The sequence below is a fragment of the Lissotriton vulgaris genome, chromosome 2_1 (genome assembly GCF_964263255.1).
Source record: "Lissotriton vulgaris chromosome 2_1, aLisVul1.2, whole genome shotgun sequence".
Classification (NCBI taxonomy): domain Eukaryota; kingdom Metazoa; phylum Chordata; class Amphibia; order Caudata; family Salamandridae; genus Lissotriton; species Lissotriton vulgaris.
Window position 1 is genome coordinate 1792252396 of NC_141687.1, and position 19621 is coordinate 1792272016.

The 19621-nt window shown below is 44.5% G+C and overlaps 1 protein-coding gene across 1 annotated transcript in view; it reads right to left on the reverse strand.

Annotated features, from left to right (window-relative positions):
* LOC147733283 (SITS-binding protein-like) overlaps positions 1 to 19621 on the reverse strand; it is a 1106372-nt gene that overhangs the window by 67112 nt on the left and 1019639 nt on the right. Inside the window, exon 9 of the mRNA XM_086957841.1 lies at positions 6759 to 6938. Coding sequence (XP_086813967.1) covers positions 6759 to 6938 — 180 coding nt within the window. The remainder of the gene's footprint in view (positions 1 to 6758; positions 6939 to 19621) is intronic.

The window sequence follows — 19621 nt, forward strand, 5'->3', positions numbered from 1 at the left end:
CTAAGAATGAGGCCTGATCTGTATTCGGACTGTATATGTTCCCCGATGTTATGTCTCTGCCATCTAATTTACCTACTAGGACTACGTAGCGCCCCTCTGGATCGATTATGTCTTTAGTAAATTGAAATAGGACTCCCGCCCTCACCCATATGAGGCCCCTCCTAGCAAAGGCGGAGTAATTTGTGTAGCACACCTGTCCCCTACATCTTCTCTAAAGGGCTTCACCTTATCAGAAATGTGGGTTTCTTGAAGAAGCGCTATATGAGTCCCCTTCCTGATCAGGCATGCATGTATCTTATGTCACTTGGTCATGGTGTGCATCCCTCTCACATTCCAGGAAATAAATGTAACATCCACGGTGGAAACCATTGAGTCAGTGTCATAGTTAGTGCTTCCATACAGGCACACCCCACCCCAACTTAGGACCCTCTTATATAACAAACACCCCAACATCCCCTCTCCAGGACACTCGACATTCCAGTACCCATCCAAACTCTATACTAATGGTATCAACACGCAGTATACCTGCGCTGTTGTAATTGGGGTGAAGTTAAGACGCCGTGTCCTTGGCTCCCTCCCCTCCGGTTCCCCCATCCAAACCAATATCGATTTTACACTTCCATCCATTCTCTCCCTCGCTGGTTAGGTATCCCCTCCAATAAGTACATTTACCCTCTGTACAGGAACAAAAGGAAACCAATGAGTGAAGTTATTGCCCGTTTATATTCATCTACCTGGTCTTGGTCTCTAAAATAGAGCAGGTTTGCAATCACATGTCGTTGGGGGGGCTACAGGCTTTGGTGGAAGTGCCGGTACCCTGTGCGCTCGTTCTAGTGCATAAAAGTGCAATAGGCTATCAGGGGCCACTTCTGTTTTCAGCCAGTGTTCTGGAGTTGCACCATGTCACTGCCTTCTGTTCGCTCCGGAAGCCCAATGATTCCTATATTATTTCTACGGGACCTTCCTTCACTGTCTTCTGCTTGCGTTTCTAGGATCTTGACTCTGTTCATCACCTCTGATAGAGTTTTACCCACTTCTGCAACCTCCGACCGTACGTCTACCATTGTGTGCTAATTTTTCGTTACTCATTCTGCCAGACGGCGGTGATCGTCTTTTAATAGATCGAAATCTGTGCCTATGGCATCTATCTTCGTTACAAGTGCTTCACAAGATTGGTAGCATTAAGGTAGGATGGGATTGAATAGTCTCATTTGGCGCCCCTCCTGCGTCATCTTCCTCGTCAGCGTGCTTCTGTCTTTTGCAAGGATCCATATTGAATCGTAAACCCAAGCACACGTAAAATTATAATGGAAACTTCATATTTTATCAATACATAAAACACAAAAAATCAATCCGTATGTTATCCTTTTTTCCTTTTCCATTTAATAGGTCTTCATGTTTTCAGTATGTGAATAGTTCCCAAGCCAACACGTTTTTGGTCGCCTCAGTATGGTTGTACTTGTGACTTGTTCACGGCTGAACAAATTCACTTTATTGATGTTTTAAGGGCGGCGATATTTCCAAGCCACACTACTCCCGTGGCGTGAGGGGAAATCCTATTTAGGACTGCTGTGCTAATTTTCAACCAACACCTTCATTTATCCGGAATGTTAGTATCCAAAATTCTGTAGTTTCAATAAAGACGCCGCCGATACGCGACCTCTCCGCCTCACGCCGGACTACAAAACTCGCATTTGGAGTCCGGCGTGTCTTGTTGCTTGTACCACAGAACCTAGGGAGGCAGGTGGTTCTCTCTAACCCTTGAGCACCGTCACAAATAAGGCTTTTATCAAAATATTTAGTGTAATTAACTATAGGCACCTATATCCTTTTACTTATACCACCAAATCTGACTGAACAGGGATCCATATTGTCCTGACCTCATCATTTGGCTATTCGCCCCATTCTTTTCTGGTGTCCCCCAAATTTACTGTGCTGGGCGGGCGCGCTATCAAGAGTTCAGGCCTCCCTCAATCTTTCGGAATTATCGATGCCCATGTGGTTTCCCTATATTCGGGATGCTGCTGCTAGGTGCCGGGGGCAGCACTCTATTCCTGTATCAGGACCTGTAGCCCCCACCCCCCACAGGGGACAGCCTCCTAGTGTCAATCTGTTGGAACGGTGGGAAAGTGGCCTTCGCCCCTGCGGCGCAGCCAGCCCAGGAAAGTCACCCCGGAGAAACAGACCAGATCCCGTTGACTCTTGGTGAGTAGTTCAGCGCCTATTATTTCGCCCGGCTCCTCTCCTCTGCTTTACTACTACTGTTTTTCCCCTGCTCTGATCTACTCGCTTCCCTACATCATATTTTGAAGTATTATCTTTTAATCCTTATTAGCTTGGCCCAATTTGCATTCACCTCTCTATCCCAGCCATTAAAGATGGGCTGGCTCTATGAATTGGGGTATCACAAGTGCCTCGGTTTGCCGTCTTGCCTTAGGAGCCCTCCAGCCTTGGAGATCTTGCACCCAGTCCCCACTTTTCCTCCAGGGCTCTTTGTCCACCCCTTTGGCGTTGCCTCTTCTTGCCACCTTTCCCTGTATCTCGATAGCGGTTGTTTATGTCCCAGGAGTTCTCTCAGTATTGTCTGCTATTGTTGCGGTTGTTTATGTCCCAGGAGTCTTCTCAGTATTGCCTGCTATTATTGCGGTCTAGCTCCCTCGTTGTGTCCTGCTTCTGCACTGTGTCCACATGGGCTCCCCCTTGGCGAGGCTGCCCTGTCTGTTCTTCCACCCTTAGGGCTTAAGGCCGCCTCCATTCTGTTGATTCATGAGCCCCCTCCTTCCTGCTGCCTCAGCGCATCTTTTGCTGCCCAGGCAATCCTAAGTGCCTTGCTCAAGGGTGCTACAACTGCCACTGACCATCTCAGGGCACGCTGATCGGAGCGCCCGTCCCTCCTGGCTGCCTGTTCTCCTCCTCTGTTCTCCCGGCTCCCGCTGCTTAATGGTGTTCTCTTCTGATCAAAATCGGGTGAGTCCCCACTTCGGCGCACTCCTCCTCATCTCCATGGGTTTGTATGGCGAAGCAGGGCCTCCAAGCTATTGCGTCCAGGTGCCCACAATGAGCCGTCTTCCGCCGCTTTGCTACAGGCCTCCATATTTTGTTTTTCTTGTGCTACTTGTTCTCCCTGCAGGGGACAGAGAACTTCTGCCTCCTCACACCTGTTCCCTTCCTCCTGGGTCAGTGGGTGCCCTCTGACGGTTTCAACTGGCGCAACTGCTGCTGGGCCCACCACAGCCGCGCAGTTGCGCCTCAGCCACCACCTCGCTGGTTTCCCTGCAGAAGTCTCATACAGCCTGTGGTCACTGATTCTGAACCGAGGTTTCCGCCTCAGGTTTTGGAGCCGTTGTCCCTTACTTCGCAGCAATATGAGCTCTTCTCTTCTGCATGCCCGCTCAGGGAGTACCGTCATCGCTCATTCCGTGGCTGCCATTTTTATATTGCATGAGGCCGTCTTTCCGGTAAAGCACCCCCGGGACTGCCCTGCTGTTCCGGCGTGTTCCCCCCTCTTTCAGCTGGTATCTCCCAGTCCCCTTATGTATTTATAGGGACACAGGGTTACAGGAGGACTGCGGATGGAGGATTACCAGGCAGGAGGCCCCACGAGTCACCTCCTACTCCATTGGCGGTTAGCCACGCCCCGGCCTTGAAACTCCATGGAGTTGATTAGAGGTGTCCAGTGTGTTTTTGGTTTCATTCGTAACAAGGCGTTTCAAGTATAGGATACTAATTGCCCAGACCAAGCAATGTCACAAATCCCATTTTCCTGACAACTAGAATGAGAAGGTTCTAGTTGCCATCTATTGCACTGTCCAGCAGAGCTACTCAAGCAGAACGTTCAAGGTTTAACTAAGCTGCATCATAATGAATCACTTCAATCGCAGGCGGGTTGATCTGTTAGAAATGAAGCCTGAGTGGTCAGAAATGAAGTGATCAAGTATTAGACAAATTATGCAAATATTTTTAAATTAAAGTCAAAGAACGAAAGTGGCTCGCAAATACCACACTCGATGGGGTTATTTGGTTTTATGATGAACTTTTGAATGGAGTCATCTCTGGCCCAAACATAAAATCTCCGGCAAATTCCAACTAGAGTTGCACATGTGCCCCAGGAGGCTCTGACAGGAAATTACCTTTCTCAGGCACATGCTTATTTTAGGTATATTTATTTTAATATGATGCTGTTCTGGCGATACTGGACTTCAGGGGACTTATTTACAAGCCCCCATGCACCACCGTTGCATCACTTTTCCCCATATTTAAAGTGGTGTACCTGCGGCGCAAAGGGTTTGTAAATTACAGCCTTATTCATGAAGGCTAAATCGGCTCGCAAAGGGCCGGATTCTGAGAATCCGGCCCTTTGCGAGTGCGATTTTTGCTTTTGGGATTCAGCATCCCAAAAGCAAAAATCGCTAACTGCGATGTCGCAAATGTGCGAGGAAATGACATTTAAGGAATCTCTATTTGAGATTCCTTAAATGCTATTCAACCTCCTATTTCAATTTGCGATTTCGCTATTTCTAGGCGCAATTTACCGCGAGGTCAGACCTCGCGGTAAATTGCGAAAACTCAGAAAAATGCATTTAAATGCATTTTTCTGAGTTGCATGTTACACACACACATGTCCTTTGGACATGTGTGTGTGCAACACCTGTGTCACAGATCATTTGAGGGGTGCTACAGGGTGTCCTGTGGACACCCCTGGCACCCTTCAAATCGCAATCTTATTTGCGATTAGCTAATTGCTAATCGCAAATAAGGAATACTCCCCATTCATTCCTATGGGCCTTTTGGCCCATAGGAATGAATGGCGAGTTATTCCTTATTTGCGATTAGCAATTTGCTAATCGCAAATAAGGAATCAGTAGGAATCGCATTTTATTATGCGATTCCTACATGATTACCGTTTTGCGAGTCCTTAATAGCGAATCGCTATGATTCGCTATTAGGGGCTCGCAAAACGGCCCCTTCATGAATAAGGCTGTAAGTCCCTAGATGTTTGCATTCATGTGTTCTTGAGAAGTCTACCAAGGACGTCTGCAAACATCCGATCAAGGGAGGTGAAGCAAGAAATATTTGAACATGTTCTCCCTATATTGAATTAAAGTTTACACAGCCTTTCTTATGAAGGGATACACTGCAAATAGCTCTACGCATTCTTTTAGGCTCTCAATGTATGTTTGCAGAGGTTTTTTTTATTTTTATTTTAAATCTCATCCCCTAGCAGCATCTGCTCAGATTTCGTCAAGACCTTACATTTTACACAGTAGTATTTTATCCCCGATATAGTCGTATTCTGTTTGAAAAACTTCCAGCTCCTATTCCAGGAGAACCATATGAGGTAAGAGTTTCTTCAGGAACCAATGTTCGTGTTCAGTAGATTGTGTGCTATTTTAGAGAAGAGACTTCAATTCATCCATGCATCTAAAAACCATGTCAATAAGACTTGTTCTCAGCTTTCCAAAATGGCTTTTTATCTAGCAATTGAAGGATTATGAATGAGAAGTTCTTCAGGGAATGCTGTAAAAGAATGTGTGGGCATAATATACACTCCACAATACACTCCTCCTTTCTACTCCAGGATGTAAAATTGTTTCGACGTGTCAGAGCATCATTATTTCTAGCACTGCAAACTGACAAAAAAAACTAAGACATACGGTAGAAAGCCTCAAGTTCTCCAGCAGTTTTTAAACATTCTATAATTGTAGGTATAGCAAGACAGTGAGTCATTGTGCAAATGACATGGTTTTATACACTCACTCCATCCTCCAATCATACCAAAATACACTTGAACACCTACTGCCATGTTAAAATACACAAACTTCCGGACTTCAGTGACGATAGCACAATTTCTTTATTCTCTCACTGTGCTGGGGGTTGTGAGGGTTTTATCAGGAAATGAGCCGATTCATGTTTTGTTCTAGATGGGCTTTCATACATCCAATCGAGACCAAAAGCTGCCTCAAACAGTTCAAATCTACAGAAAGTAATAGTAATTCGATGGCAAGCTCCCACCAAGAAAAAAAGACCCAGAATGATCCCACCTGGTGTATCACTGTACCATTATATATTTGCTACAGTGCCTATATTTTTGAATGAATGTTTACAAAGCATGGAGCCAGTAGCGTGAAGGGGAGAGAGATGGGACGTACAAATGGACCCTAAAATGTAAGAATAAAACAAACTGCGGACTGGAAGCAGGAGATACCCAGACGCGAGTTAAACAAGAAACAAAAAAATTGCTCCCTCAGTATTGGGAGTAAAGTAAGGTTACAAACAGCTCCTCCATTAATAAATACGAGTAAAGAAAAAATACCCTGGGTGGGAACAAACACAATCTGGAGGATAGACATCGAACATGGTGTAGGGAACTGAGATAGACGAAAAAAGCAAACCAGCCACGTGCAAAAGACCCACTCCAAGTATACATAAAAGTATGAGATATGATGTTGTGCACAATATAGTTGTCTGTAGCGAGAGCTAAAAAAACGGTGTCAATTGAGAGTGACAAAGTAAAACTACTTATGAAATAGATACAGTAAATTAGACAGACCAAATAAATATATAAACCACAAACCACAGCCACACTTTATAATCTAATATCACAAAACGGAGTCAATGTAGGAGCGAAGAAGTAGTACTGAAAAAGCTGGAGAGGCTCAACATTCTCCAAGTAGGATTTAACCAATTGCATTTCAAAATTTATACCTAAAGAATGCATTTTCGATGAGCATATAAACCTTTAGCAAATCACATCTTACCTCATCTCCAATCAAGAATTCATCATCTATTGTAAATGTTGCTGGATCCTGAGGACTGACCCACCACAGTGGCCGGAAGACTGGATTCCCTGAATGAAGCCATTCTTCGGCGAATTTCACAATAAGTGGAACAACAAAGTGTTGATGTTTTTCTATGTAGTGTCGAGTAAGATTTAAAACCTGAAAACGATTTTTATACGGTTAACACGGAATCATTTTTTTGATTTGAAAGCACAAGTGACAGGACAGTTTACGAGATGATTGATTTTGTTACAATAATACCATAACATTCAAATGGAAATACAAGATGCCCGGCCATCATGCCAGCAGTACTTGTTCAGTACTGCTGAAGTCTAATGGATAGTTTCCCCTGCAGTGTAGTGGTGGACTGATGAATGTTTCTAGGAGCATATTAGCGTGTAGGGGTACGTTCCCAGTTGCGCAGCTGTTTATCGCCTTTGGGTGAGTGAATATTGGTTTACTTTTCTTAAGCTTCTAAGAAGTGTGGCTCACTGGTAAGAGGAGGCAGACCTGGAAGCAGAGGTCAGCCCGGGGCCAGGGTTCAATTCCCGGCTCGGCGGGGTCTTGAGTCCTAAAATGTCCATGGACTCGACAATTCTCGCTCCGGTGCCTACTCGATTCACGGGTTCACACTCTGCGACTCTGGGCAATAGCTTGCTTAATCTCCACAACGGCCCCTTGTGGCGGGATGCCTGGCTTTCACCTTGCGGATACCCTGCTGGGGTTATCTCACAGGGGAATACCAGGACGGGTTCCCTAAGCAAGCGCTTAGAAACCGCTCGGTGATTTGCGCTATATAAACTCCTGTACTTTTACTTTTACATTTACAATGTGTTTGAAATCAAGCTTGGGCTATCAGAAATTGAAATTCTATTTTGAAATGACATTAAGATACACCACATAATTATTTATGATGTTGTTGTTGCATTAAAGAATTACGAGCTCTTGAGCTTTCCCAGTCTTTGGGAACTAAGATATACCAAACCAAGGACAGCCTAGCTGTTCCAGACCACTTTGTATACAGTGTTACAATTCATGTCGCCTGAATAGACCATGAGAACCTCTGAATCCACTGTAATAGCACTAAGAGAGAATGCTCAAATGTATTGTATAGTAAAAGGTTTCTTGTGCCTATTCCTTATTGGTGCATACCCTGGGAACCATGTATTTGTGTAGTAATGTGTGAAATTCTTTGTCTAAAGTTCTATAAAAGGACCTGCTGATCTCTGTTAAGCACCACCCCATGAGCGTCATTTTGGGTCACCGAGGGTCGCAGCTTCGTCCTCTGGCTTGCCCCTTGCTACCCTATCACTGCCTTTGAGACCCCTGGCCTCAACGATGACAAAATCAGTGCCAGGAACACAGTGGCAGCTCGCCCTTAAGGACATCAGTTAGGCTGTACTCTCTTTGCATTCCGTCAATTATAATATTACACTAATACTGGATTATATATATACACACAATAATATATATATATTATGTATATATATATATATATATATATATATATATATATGAATGATGCCACACTCTGGAATCTTACGATGTAATCTTTATTGCTGATACAGACCCAGTCTGTCACACCGACGCGTTTCGGCCACCTAGGCCTTTCTCACAGTAGGGCGCACTACTCTTATCTCTGTATTTATATAATTTCCTGTGTATTACACTTCCCATGGACATCTGGGATGAGCAGACCAAATTCTTGGCTATAAGGGCACTCTGTTGCAACAGAGTATCCTTACCATAAAGAATTAACCATAGCTTTTAACTTAGATATTTTTCTTGTTGATACAATCCTTTAGCAGGGCAAAGCCTGACTCTGATGCAAGCAAGGATTCATTGAAGTTGGACGCCTCATTGAGGAGCTCCATCTGAGGCCTTTAGGTTTGTTGCCAAAAGTTCTGAAAGGGACATAGCAGGATTCTGCAGCCACTGAGGTTGCTATGGTACTGAGGTATATTTGCCTCCTTGCCTCAGTCCGAAATGTTATACTTAGACTTAATCGTGTTTTTGTTTCTTGAAATCCTCCAGCAGGGCAAGGCTGGATGCTGTAGTTGGGCAGGGCTCCACAAGGCTGATCACCTTCACCATGAGGTCCTATGGAAGCCATTTTCTTCATAGCAAAAGTCTCCAAGCAGGCTGAACTGGAATATCACTGAAACCAAGGATACACTCTCCCTGGGAAAGTCTCAGCACCCTGTCTCAATCCTCCAGAGGTTGAAAAAAACAAATTAAGTACTTTCTTCTGAAAAAGATCTTTCTCTAACCAGGCCACTGTCAGGGTCCAGTGCTAAGTCATCAGCTGGGTGCTCTAAAGAGCACTGCTCCATTTTATGTTCCCACAGAAGAAACAGGAGGACAACCACCTGACCGCTGGACAGCCTTAACAGTCCCTGGGTGCAAGAAGAAGTCCATGTTTTTTGGGCCCTTTACCTGAGCAGTCAGGTAGAGTCTTCTTTCTTCTTAATGTTCTTCTCAGGCGGAGGTAGGTTCTAGGGAGATAGTGGTGAGGTGCATGTATAATCCTGTGTAGTAATCATTGATTGGAGAATTCGCTAATCCACAAAACTTTCCCACGGTAAACTCACCTCCTTTTTTTACACTTTCATTTTCAACTGACAGCAAGTCTTTCCTGAGTCCCTCATTTAAGATGGCTCTATCTTTCCTTCACACACCTTATAATTCATTCCAGCCATTCCTTTGGGAAGATGATGTATCAAACCCACTCTTAGTGCTACAACCAATTTTACCTTGCAGAAAGGAGTTCTAGGGTGGATCAAGGCAAGAATAATTTTAGCTCCAAAGTCCCCCTTTGGGATCCCCACTTTAAAATGATCATCTCTCAAGGCTGCTTGTCCCAACACCAATCCCTCCCATGGATGATGGAGCGCCAAACCCCTGCTGCTCAAGGCCACAGGGTGCTGGGGGCAGGCCTTGTGCCCAAACACCCCTGTCATTCATGGCTTTCATGAGAGGCAGGGGGTTGACTGTAGGGCCTTGCCTCTGGCATCAATCCACATCGGGGTGGTTTACCCCTTTGCAGACCTCACCTAACATTTTTTCAAAAGGCTTATCTTTTAAGACTGCCCGCAGCTTGACCCTGTGCCCAATCCCTTCATGAGAGGTCAGTCCCCGCCCCACATGGCCTTTTGCCGTGAGCAACAGGAGGCTGGTGGCAGATTCCTGGTCCCAACTCCCCCTGGGTAGCCAAAAGTCTTTGTACATGGCGTTCAGCCGTGAGTGACAACAGGCCTGGCAACCTCCCGTAGGTGACCAAATCCTCGCAGACCCCACCCCACATTTTTGATACTTATTATTTTTTGAATATTTCTTGCAGCACCGCAGTGTCATAAAAGTCTCACCCAGTGTAGCCTGCATAGTCCTGAGTATGACTTCCGTGGGAGTATTGCAGTGTTACACCAGAGGGCCACAATTGGTCCTGCATGAGTACCGTGGTATGATCTTTTTATATTTTGGCCCTAGTGGGAGTCTCTATGGGAAACTCCCACAAGTGCTAGGGGGTTAGGGTACCCCTGCCCTACCCTCTTATACATTATTTTTTAACAAAATTCAAGACCAGGGGACTGAGCCCCCGAGTCCTGTAATGGCAGCCGTAACATTTTTCTTCTGGTTGCGACCAGCCAATCAGATTGCTTCATCCCACGGTACTGGTCTGTTGACAAATCAGATTACTCTTTTTTTTTATTTATGACTCCTGCAGATATATATATATTTGTGTAACCCCTTGATGACCACCTAAGCATCTCCTTAAAGACAAATTTCTCAAAAATAGCTTAAAATATTTACACAAAATAAGGAAAAGCATAATTTCTAAGTAAAGTTCTGATTTATTGCCAAAATTGGTGCAATTCTGTTTACTATTATTTTTGTATCACATCCCAAAGTTTCCTCTGAGAATAAAAAATATGCAAAAAATGTCCTAGTAAACATGAAGGAAAGTTCCAATTCTATTAAGGTCACGGAGGCGAGGATTATGCTCTACCTTCTTTATTTTCCACAACCAGCTGTGTTCAACTTTAATATAAAAAACTATCTTTCCCATTGATCTTAGGGAAAGGTCAACAACAAAGGTGAACCAATCAGCAGCTCTGGATGTCCTGAAAGGCACGGGCTGCTGGGATACGTCCTTTTTTTTTACTGCGACTTTTCTGACGTCATCAAATTCCACTAGTCTGTCTTAGCAGGTACAACTCTACGCAATGTTAAATTAGGAACTCTAAACCTATTGAGTACAGCATTGTATGGAAACAAAAAATTATACTTATACCATACGGAGATCCAGAACAACTCGATTCCTAATTGTCTGGTCTGCCAGGTGGGGAAAAATGACTGAAACCTCAGGAAACTCTGGGCGGGAATAATACTCGCCTCTGTGTGCTTAATAGAATTGAAACTTTCCTTCATGTTTACTAGGAAATTTTACATTCTATGGCAGCACCGGAAGTGATGATTATGTTTGTTCAAAGCTTATCAACCACCAGGGTGGCCATGTACACGATTGGTTTGACATAGAAGCTTTTGAACATGGAATCTGAAGACCAGTCCGCAGCATTAATTATATCCTTGAGGTGGGCCCGAGTGAAAAAGCCTTGGAGACCCTTGCTCCTCTGACTGAATGGGCACCAAAGTGCGAGATGCCAATGCCGACCTCCTGCATGACCCACCTGATCCATCTAGCTATGGTGAGAGAAGAGACCGCTTTGAAAGGTTTCCTGCAAGAGATCAATAACTGGTTCTCCCCGTTAGGGCGACGTTCATCTGTCATACTTTCGTAGGCCTTTAGACAACGCACTATACACAGTTTGGGGTGTCCGCCAAATGCAGGGTATTAAATTGTCTTGGAGACCGACTTTGTGCACTGGGAAAAAGGGAAAGTAACTTTTTGGGGGGGGTAAAGATCTGACCAGGGAGGGCCAGGGCCTCACTTCAAACACTCTCCTGCAAGAGACCAAGCACAGAAGCATGGCTAAGCACGGATAACTCCTCCCTAGACAGAAACTTATTTGCCTGCCACGCTTTAAAAAGGGTTCATACCTTGTTGACATCCCACAACTTAGAATATCTGGGTTGCGGAGGAAACGACAGGCAAATACCCTTCATGAGCTTGCAGACAAACAGGTGTTCGCCCACTGCCTCCCCTTAAACTGGGGCCTGGCCCGTCGAGATTGCGGACCTGTAGGAATTGATTGTGTGATACGCCAAACCTTCAGTGGCGTATCAAGATACAGGTGGACCACTTCGCACCCCACCCGTATCTTGATTCGTCCCAAGGCACCAACCCACCCATTTGGACAAGGCTGATCTGTATTGTTTGTTGGGGCCCTCTGCCCATGCTGCTGCCAGGATGTTCTGAGCTTCTCCTGATAGGCCCAGGAGTCTCCAGCCTTGCCAGAAATCCACCAGGCCATGAGGAACATTCGATTCTGTAGGATCAGGGGATGTAGATATCCCTGGGGATCCCAGAGCACCATCTGATCTTGGGGTAGAAGGATTGGAGAATCCCAGGAAAGTTCCAGAACTGGAAACCATACTTGAGATCTCCAATGTGGCATGATGAGCACACTCTCGCGTGCTGTCTGCGGACTTCAGCTGATAGACGCATTACCATGGTGAACGGAGGGAAGGCATTACTCACCTCCTTCGAACAATCCTGGAGAAAGAGATCCGCGGCTACCACCAGAGGGTCCGGCTTCCAGCTGAAGTATCTGGGAAGTGGATGATCTAGGCAAGAGGCGAAGAGATCTGTCGAGAACAGGACCCAGAGAGAGTGCTGTCTCCGGAAGTGTCTGGGATCCAGCAGCCAGAGGCTCATACCTATCCATGCTCTGGAGCACCAATCTGCGATAACACTGGACGCCCCGGGAGAAGTTGCGCTTGAGGCAAAAGGTCCAAAACTCCTTGGCCATGTCCGCTAGCACCTTGGATTTGGTGCCGCCCAGGTGCATTATATACCAGACCCCTGAGACATTGCCCATCTTGAGGCGGACACTGCAGCTGAACTTGTCCTTGATCCAACACTTGATGGCGAAGGAGCCTGCCAAAAACTCCAGGCAGTTGATGTGAACCCACAGCTCGTCTGCAGACCACTTTCCTCCTGTAAAGGAACGCCCACAGTAAGCCCCCGGCCTGATTTTCTGGAGTCCAACTCTAGAACTATGTCCGGTTCTGAACCGAAGATGGCTCACCAGTTCAAGACCCCCATATGGTCTAACCACCACCGCATCTCTAGTCCCACTTCCTCCGTGAGAGGAACTTGCTCTGCATACTGCAAGCCCTTCCTCAGGTGGGTGGCCTTGAGTCGTTGGAGGGCCCGGTAGTGCAGAGGGCCCAGAAAGATGGCCTGTGTACGGGACAACAGGAGGCCCAATATTGTGGTGACCTTTCGAAGAGAGGTGGTAGGTCTGGCTAAGGTTCTCCTAAGCTCTGGACACATTTTTGAAATCGTCCTTGTTGGTAAACTTAAAGTTTTGTTTACTGAATCTATGACAAAACCGAGGAAGATAGGCTGCCTTTCTGGTGTAAGGAGGGACTTCTTTTAGTTGACGACAAAGCCGAAGCCCTGCAACAAAGTCACGGTTGTTTGTAGTTGGTTTGTGAGCAATGATGGGGATTGAGCCAAAAGGAGGAGATCGTCGAGGTATATGATGAGGCGGAAACACAGAGCTCTGAGGTACTCTAAGGCAGGTTTGAGGACCTTGGTGAAGCACCAAGGCTCGGAAGACAGCCCGAAAGGAAGGGTAGTGAACTCGTATACCTGTCTTTTCCACTGAAACTGAAGAAATCTGCGGTGCGGGCGGAAGAGACAGGCCCTGACCTCTTTCTCCAGAAAGTTTATAAGGCGGCTATCTACGAACTGGGCAAACTTATCCCCAAAAATCCATTCCTTGGAACGTGGGAAAAGGAGGTCCTCAGGTACCAACATGTCTGACGGGGGTTCTGCGCCACTTGCAGGTGGGTGCCAGGGCTGTGATGGGCTCGCTTCATCTGTGGATTCAGTGGGTGATTCATCGCCATCGTCCCCCACCTTGTAGGAACAAGGGGACTACATAACCCAACGTTTCAGGGGGTTCAAGGGAAGGGCGGGCTAGAAAAGCCTTTTTAAGGCTGTCAAAGATGCCAAGGTCGATGGCTGATTCCTGGGTGTGCTTAGGGACGCGAGTGAGGGAGGGGGTGTTACCCCTTGAAGGGAGGTTATCAGCTATTTCCATGAGGCGTCTTTCGAAGGGGCCCATGGCCGCCGTAACCACCGACTCTCAGAACTCGTCATCTAGGGGAAGGACTTGCAGGAACTCCTCTTAAATATAATCTCCATTCATGCTACTGAAGGGACTCACCAGGCTTATAGATAGAATGTCAGGAGAAACAAAGGGGGAACTCAGTGCTGATCACCCAGCCCGCTAATTTGGCAACCTTGGGTTCTGGGGATTTGGTGGGTTCAAAAGCCCTGATATTGGCCTCACAAGCGCGGGAATTGGGGCGCAAAAATATCCCCCCCCGGGGGTGGACTTACCCACTCGTAAGGGTTATCCACAATGCCTGGGCCAGGTCACTGATGGCAGCCTAAGGGAGGAATACACTGTCCTCCAATGAGTGTTTGCTCCTATTACCAAAACAGGCTGCCACAGAGATTTCACTGACCTGTTTGAAAACGTGCATCAGGCTGCCAGATTTTCCGTACAGACCTGTTTAAAATGGGCGTAAAGGCTTCCAGGCGGCTCGGGCTGTGGCTCGGCAGGGGCGCACTGCTGACAGGTTTCAAACTGACAGGAAAGTACACGTGTCCCCTGCGGAGCAACAAGAAGTGACTCACACTGCATGCGCGCCCTCTAGCGGCTCCCAGCCGCTACCACGTTGCCCAAGACTGTGAGGTGCCGCGAATGGAGTGATGAGGGACGCTCCTGTGGACATGAACACTGCGCACTACTAGCACAAAGGCAAACGTTACAATCGGTACTCAAAATATATTAAAGCAAGCACAATAGAACATTATAAAATGAAAAACAGAATTCATGACTTTACTGCTGGAGGAGCAGGAAAATAAGGACGATGTATCCCAGCAGCCCCATGCCTTTCAGGACGTGCAGAGCTGCTGATTGGTTTACTTTTTTTGTTGACCTTTCCCTAGGATCCATGGGAAAGATAGTCTTTTTATATTAAAGTTGAACACTGCTGGTTATGGAAAATAAAGAAAGTAGAGCGTAATCCTTGCCTCCGGTCCTGCCATAGAATTAACATGAGTTTTACAAAACAGAGAAACCCACACTTCACGTTATTTTAAAAAGTATTATTCAAGTGAAAAAATGAACAAAGGCTAATATGTTCATCTCGGCAATTATTTACGCCTTTTAATCGTATTTTTGGAATAATAAATGCTATTTTTTAGAAAGAAAAGATAACGTTCTTCACATACATAACCACACAATCTTGTTGTCGTAATTATACAAACACATATATACAAAAGAATGAAACATACAGTTATTACGATTCATTTCATGTTACACAACATTACATACAAAAAATGAAAACAGGGGGAAAAAAGGGTAAAAAAGATGTCAAATTATTTCAAATGAACATCATCAAAATACCAAAGCATAAGTACAATTCTTTTCTGAATACTGAAATATCATCAATCAATGTGGATACTCAGTAAAAAGTGGATGTCAACAATGTTTTCAAAAGATAAGGCTTAATCCCCTTTGTCAATAACGTTTTCAAAAGGTAGGATTTAATCCTCTTTGCCGACGCGTTTCAAGTGAGGGTTCCTTGTTACAGATTGACTGTCAGTGAACGGTTGCCGCTAGTCACGGCTTGTGCGAGACACCGCGACCAACGTGAGGAAGCTCACGGTGAGTAGTTTAGCGGTTCCCTTAGGATAACAATGGTTAAGAACCAAAATGTAAAGACAGCCATAACACGCCACTTTGGTTACTCTTTTCACAGAAAGAAACAAAATTGAAATTACAAGTGGTCTCGTTTCAAATTGATGAGAGAGAAAAAGTAGCTCATAAATCTGAATTTTTGAGACACTCAGTCACAGGTATGAACGCCCCACCCCCACTTTTTAGATTTTAAAAGAAATGAATGTAGAGTCACCTTAGCTAACAAATTCACAAAAATCTTTGTTTTAGAAGCGTGCACACAGCTTCAATTACAAGCTTGAAGAGCGAGCTTTACCTCTACAACTTTGAGGTAAGGCATCTCAGTGCAAACCGTGTAGATAACAAACAGACTGAGAAGGTTGAGGGAAGCTGTCTTAATAAGCATGTACAATTTGTTTTTTCATTATTAGGATAAGGATTGGGAAAAGGATTGATTTGGCCCTGATGAGAGTCTGGGGACAAGGAACCCTCACTCGAAACGCGTCGGCAAAGAGAATGAAATCCTACCTTTTGAAAACGTTATTGACAAAGGGGATTAAGCCTTATCTTTTGAAAATATTGTTGACATCCACTTTTTACTGAGTATCCACATTGATTGATGATATTTCAGTATTCAGAAAAGAATTGTACTTATGCTTTGGTATTTTGATGATGTTCATTTGAAATAATTTGACATCTTTTTTACCCTTTTTTGCCCCTGTTTTCATTTTTTGTATATAATGTTGTGTAACATGAAATGAATCGTAATAACTGTATGTTTCATTCTTTTGTATATATGTGTTTGTATAATTACGACAACAAGATTGTGTGGTTATGTATGTGAAGAACGTTATCTTCTCTTTCTAAAAAATAGCATTTATCATTCCAAAAATACGATTAAAAGGCGTAAATAATTGCCGAGATGAACATATTAGCCTTTGTTAATTTTTTCACTTGAATAATACTTTTTAAAATACCGTGAAGTGTGGGTTTCTCTGTTTTGTAAAACTTATATTAGGCCCTACCCCACTTCTGTCCATAGGGCCACACCCCCCTGTTTTTCAAAGTTTAGAGCGGGTCGTTACCCGAGTGGGTTCGGACTGTGACTCTTACGGTCCCCCTTTTCTTGATCATCGGATTAATTCCGTGTCAGGAGAAGAAACTCCTGCAAAAGTATGTCAGAGAACGAGACGTTGTCCTTCACAGAAAGCCACATCAAAAACCTAATAGCTTCCAATCCCTTCTCAGGTCTTTCACTTAGCACTACTGCAAAACACCAAAATGAGGCAGATAAACTAACTCGCCTTCAAAAGAAACACATAAGAACTGAATTACATGGGTATTTCCTTCTGCAGCACCTCCAGGCTGGCACCATACCGTGGGGTCTACAAGTTAAGAACATCCCTGTGATTTTTGTCGAAGACACTGAATATAAAAAAGGCTTCAGCTACATTAATACAAAATGTAGCAGAGACCTTATGGTCCACACAATAGAGACGGCCCAACGCTTATGCAGTCAGGAAGAACAGGAGATTGCGGAATTAATAAAGGCCATTGCTGACAATAAGACAGAGACTGAGGCTAAAGCCCTATTAGAGAAGATTGAAAAAGAAATACAAACCTTTAAAGACATCACCATCAATACCAAAACCTCCCAATTTGAAAGAGATTCGAAGTCATTCAAACTGGACCAAGTGTATCCGTTCTTAAAGGAGGACTACTACACAACGGCCGAGTCAAGAAGGGCCTTAAATTCTTATCAGGGAAGGTCAAAAACAAGGTTCACCACCTTTTCTTCTACCTCATCGTCGGGGTCTTCACCTGAGTCAAGGCAAGGCAGACAAGGTGGACAGAATAAAAAGGGTTTTAATCAGCCTTTTTTAGGGAAGGGCGGCCAGCAATCGGTCCGTTTCAAACAGCCATGGGAGATGCGCATGAGAAACAGATACTACAACAATTAGACACCTCCACAATTGTAAATCTTTCAGACAAAACCTTAACCACAGACGAAAAGATGATTTTAAGTTTGGGCTTAAAATTTGTCCCCAGTAGAAGAACTGACTTTACCAAACTTAAGTTGAAGGCAATTGATTTTTGCAGAAAGATTAGGTTGAAAACTTTCTTCGCCAGTGCTGAATCCACTCCAAGTGGTGAAACCACTGGATTAAGGGTCAAATCAAAATTGTTGCCAACAACAAATATACCTAAACAAATTTACGCATTCGAACAGGCGGTGTTGTCGTCACTGACAAAATTGGGAAAGAGTAAAAGCTTCATTTATCATAATATCAGTAAGAGCCAATTGACGGCCATCCAGGATCTCAAATCGGATACTTCAATCATAATCAAGCAGGCAGACAAGGGGGGTGCGGTGGTGATTTGGCCTCGAACTATGTACTTATCTGAAGGCAGGGCACATGTAGACAACAGGGAATGGTACAGACCTGTTAAAGAAGACCCGGTTTTTGAAATCCAAAATAAGATTGCTAAACTAACTAAAGAAGGATTAGAAGAAGGATTCCTGGGCCCTAAAGAGTTCGAATTTTTAAACAAAAAATCACCAAGGACGCCCGTCCTATACTTTTTGCCAAAAATTCACAAGAATCACCAGACACCCCCCGGGAGACCAATTGTCTCCGGGTGTGATTCAGCATTGGAACCCATTTCCAAATATATTGATTTCTTTTTGAAACCGTTTTTACCACAGGTAAAATCATACCTAAGAGACACGATTGATTTTATCAATAAGCTACAAGACATGACCGTAGACGTTGAAACTGAATTGATGGCCACAATGGACGTCAATTCGTTATACACACAGATCCCACAAGATGAAGCCCTAGAAGTTATGGAACTTTATCTGGAGCAACGGGAGAGACCCCACAGGGTCCCCACTGCTTTCATCATATCATTGGCAGAAATCTCCTTGAGGAGTAATTACTTTAAATTTGAAAATGAGTTTTTTATTCAGATCAAAGGCACGGCCATGGGTTGTCCTTACGCGCCAGAAATGGCTGTGTTGTACATGGCCCAGTACGAGGAGAGATTCATTTACAGGAACAACCCATACAGTGACAACATAAAACAGTAGGCACGATATATCGATGACATCTGGCTCCTGTGGCAGGGGAGCCAGATGGAACTCGATAACTTCTATGGCTGGTTGAATGTAAGACATCCAGACATTAAATTCTCAATTGACTCAAGCAAAAAGAGAATGACTTTCTTGGATGTGGAAGTCGGCATTGAAGGAGACAGGTTTACAACCTCTTTATTCAAAAAAGAGCCGGACAAAACCACTATTTTACATTATAAAAGTGCGCATCCCCAGTGTCTGAAACAAAATTTACCTTATGGCCAGCTATTGAGGATAAGAAGAAATTGTTCCGAAATAACTGATTTTGACACACATGCAGCCTCATTTTGTGAAGAAATGGATAAAAGGGGTTACCCAAAAAAACTGTTAAAGCATTCAAAAAAACGAGCGAGGTACAATCCTAGGGAAGAGCTCCTAAAAATCAAGCCAAAAAAGGAACTAAACAAATTGGTCTGTGTGACCACCTACGGGGCGCATACTAATAAATTCAGGCAAATCATCCTGCGAAACTGGCAATTGCTAGAGGGACTTGAATACCCTTTGGAAAGACCAATTTTTGCCATGAGAAAAAATCCCAGTATCGGCCAACAAATCATCCGGGCAGATAGCTATGTTCCAAAAACTAAGAGTGACCTCATATCACAGTGGAAACTTAAACCCATCACTGGACACCACAAATGCGGTATGTGTGTCGCCTGCAGTAGTACTATAGAAGGAAATGAATTCTGCCATAACGGCATTTTAATGGAGACATGAGATGCATACTAATTGCAAAAGCAAGAACGTCATTTATGCAGTATTGTGTGCTTGCAATAAAATATACATCGGCAAAGCATGCCAACAGGTGAACATTCGAATTTCAC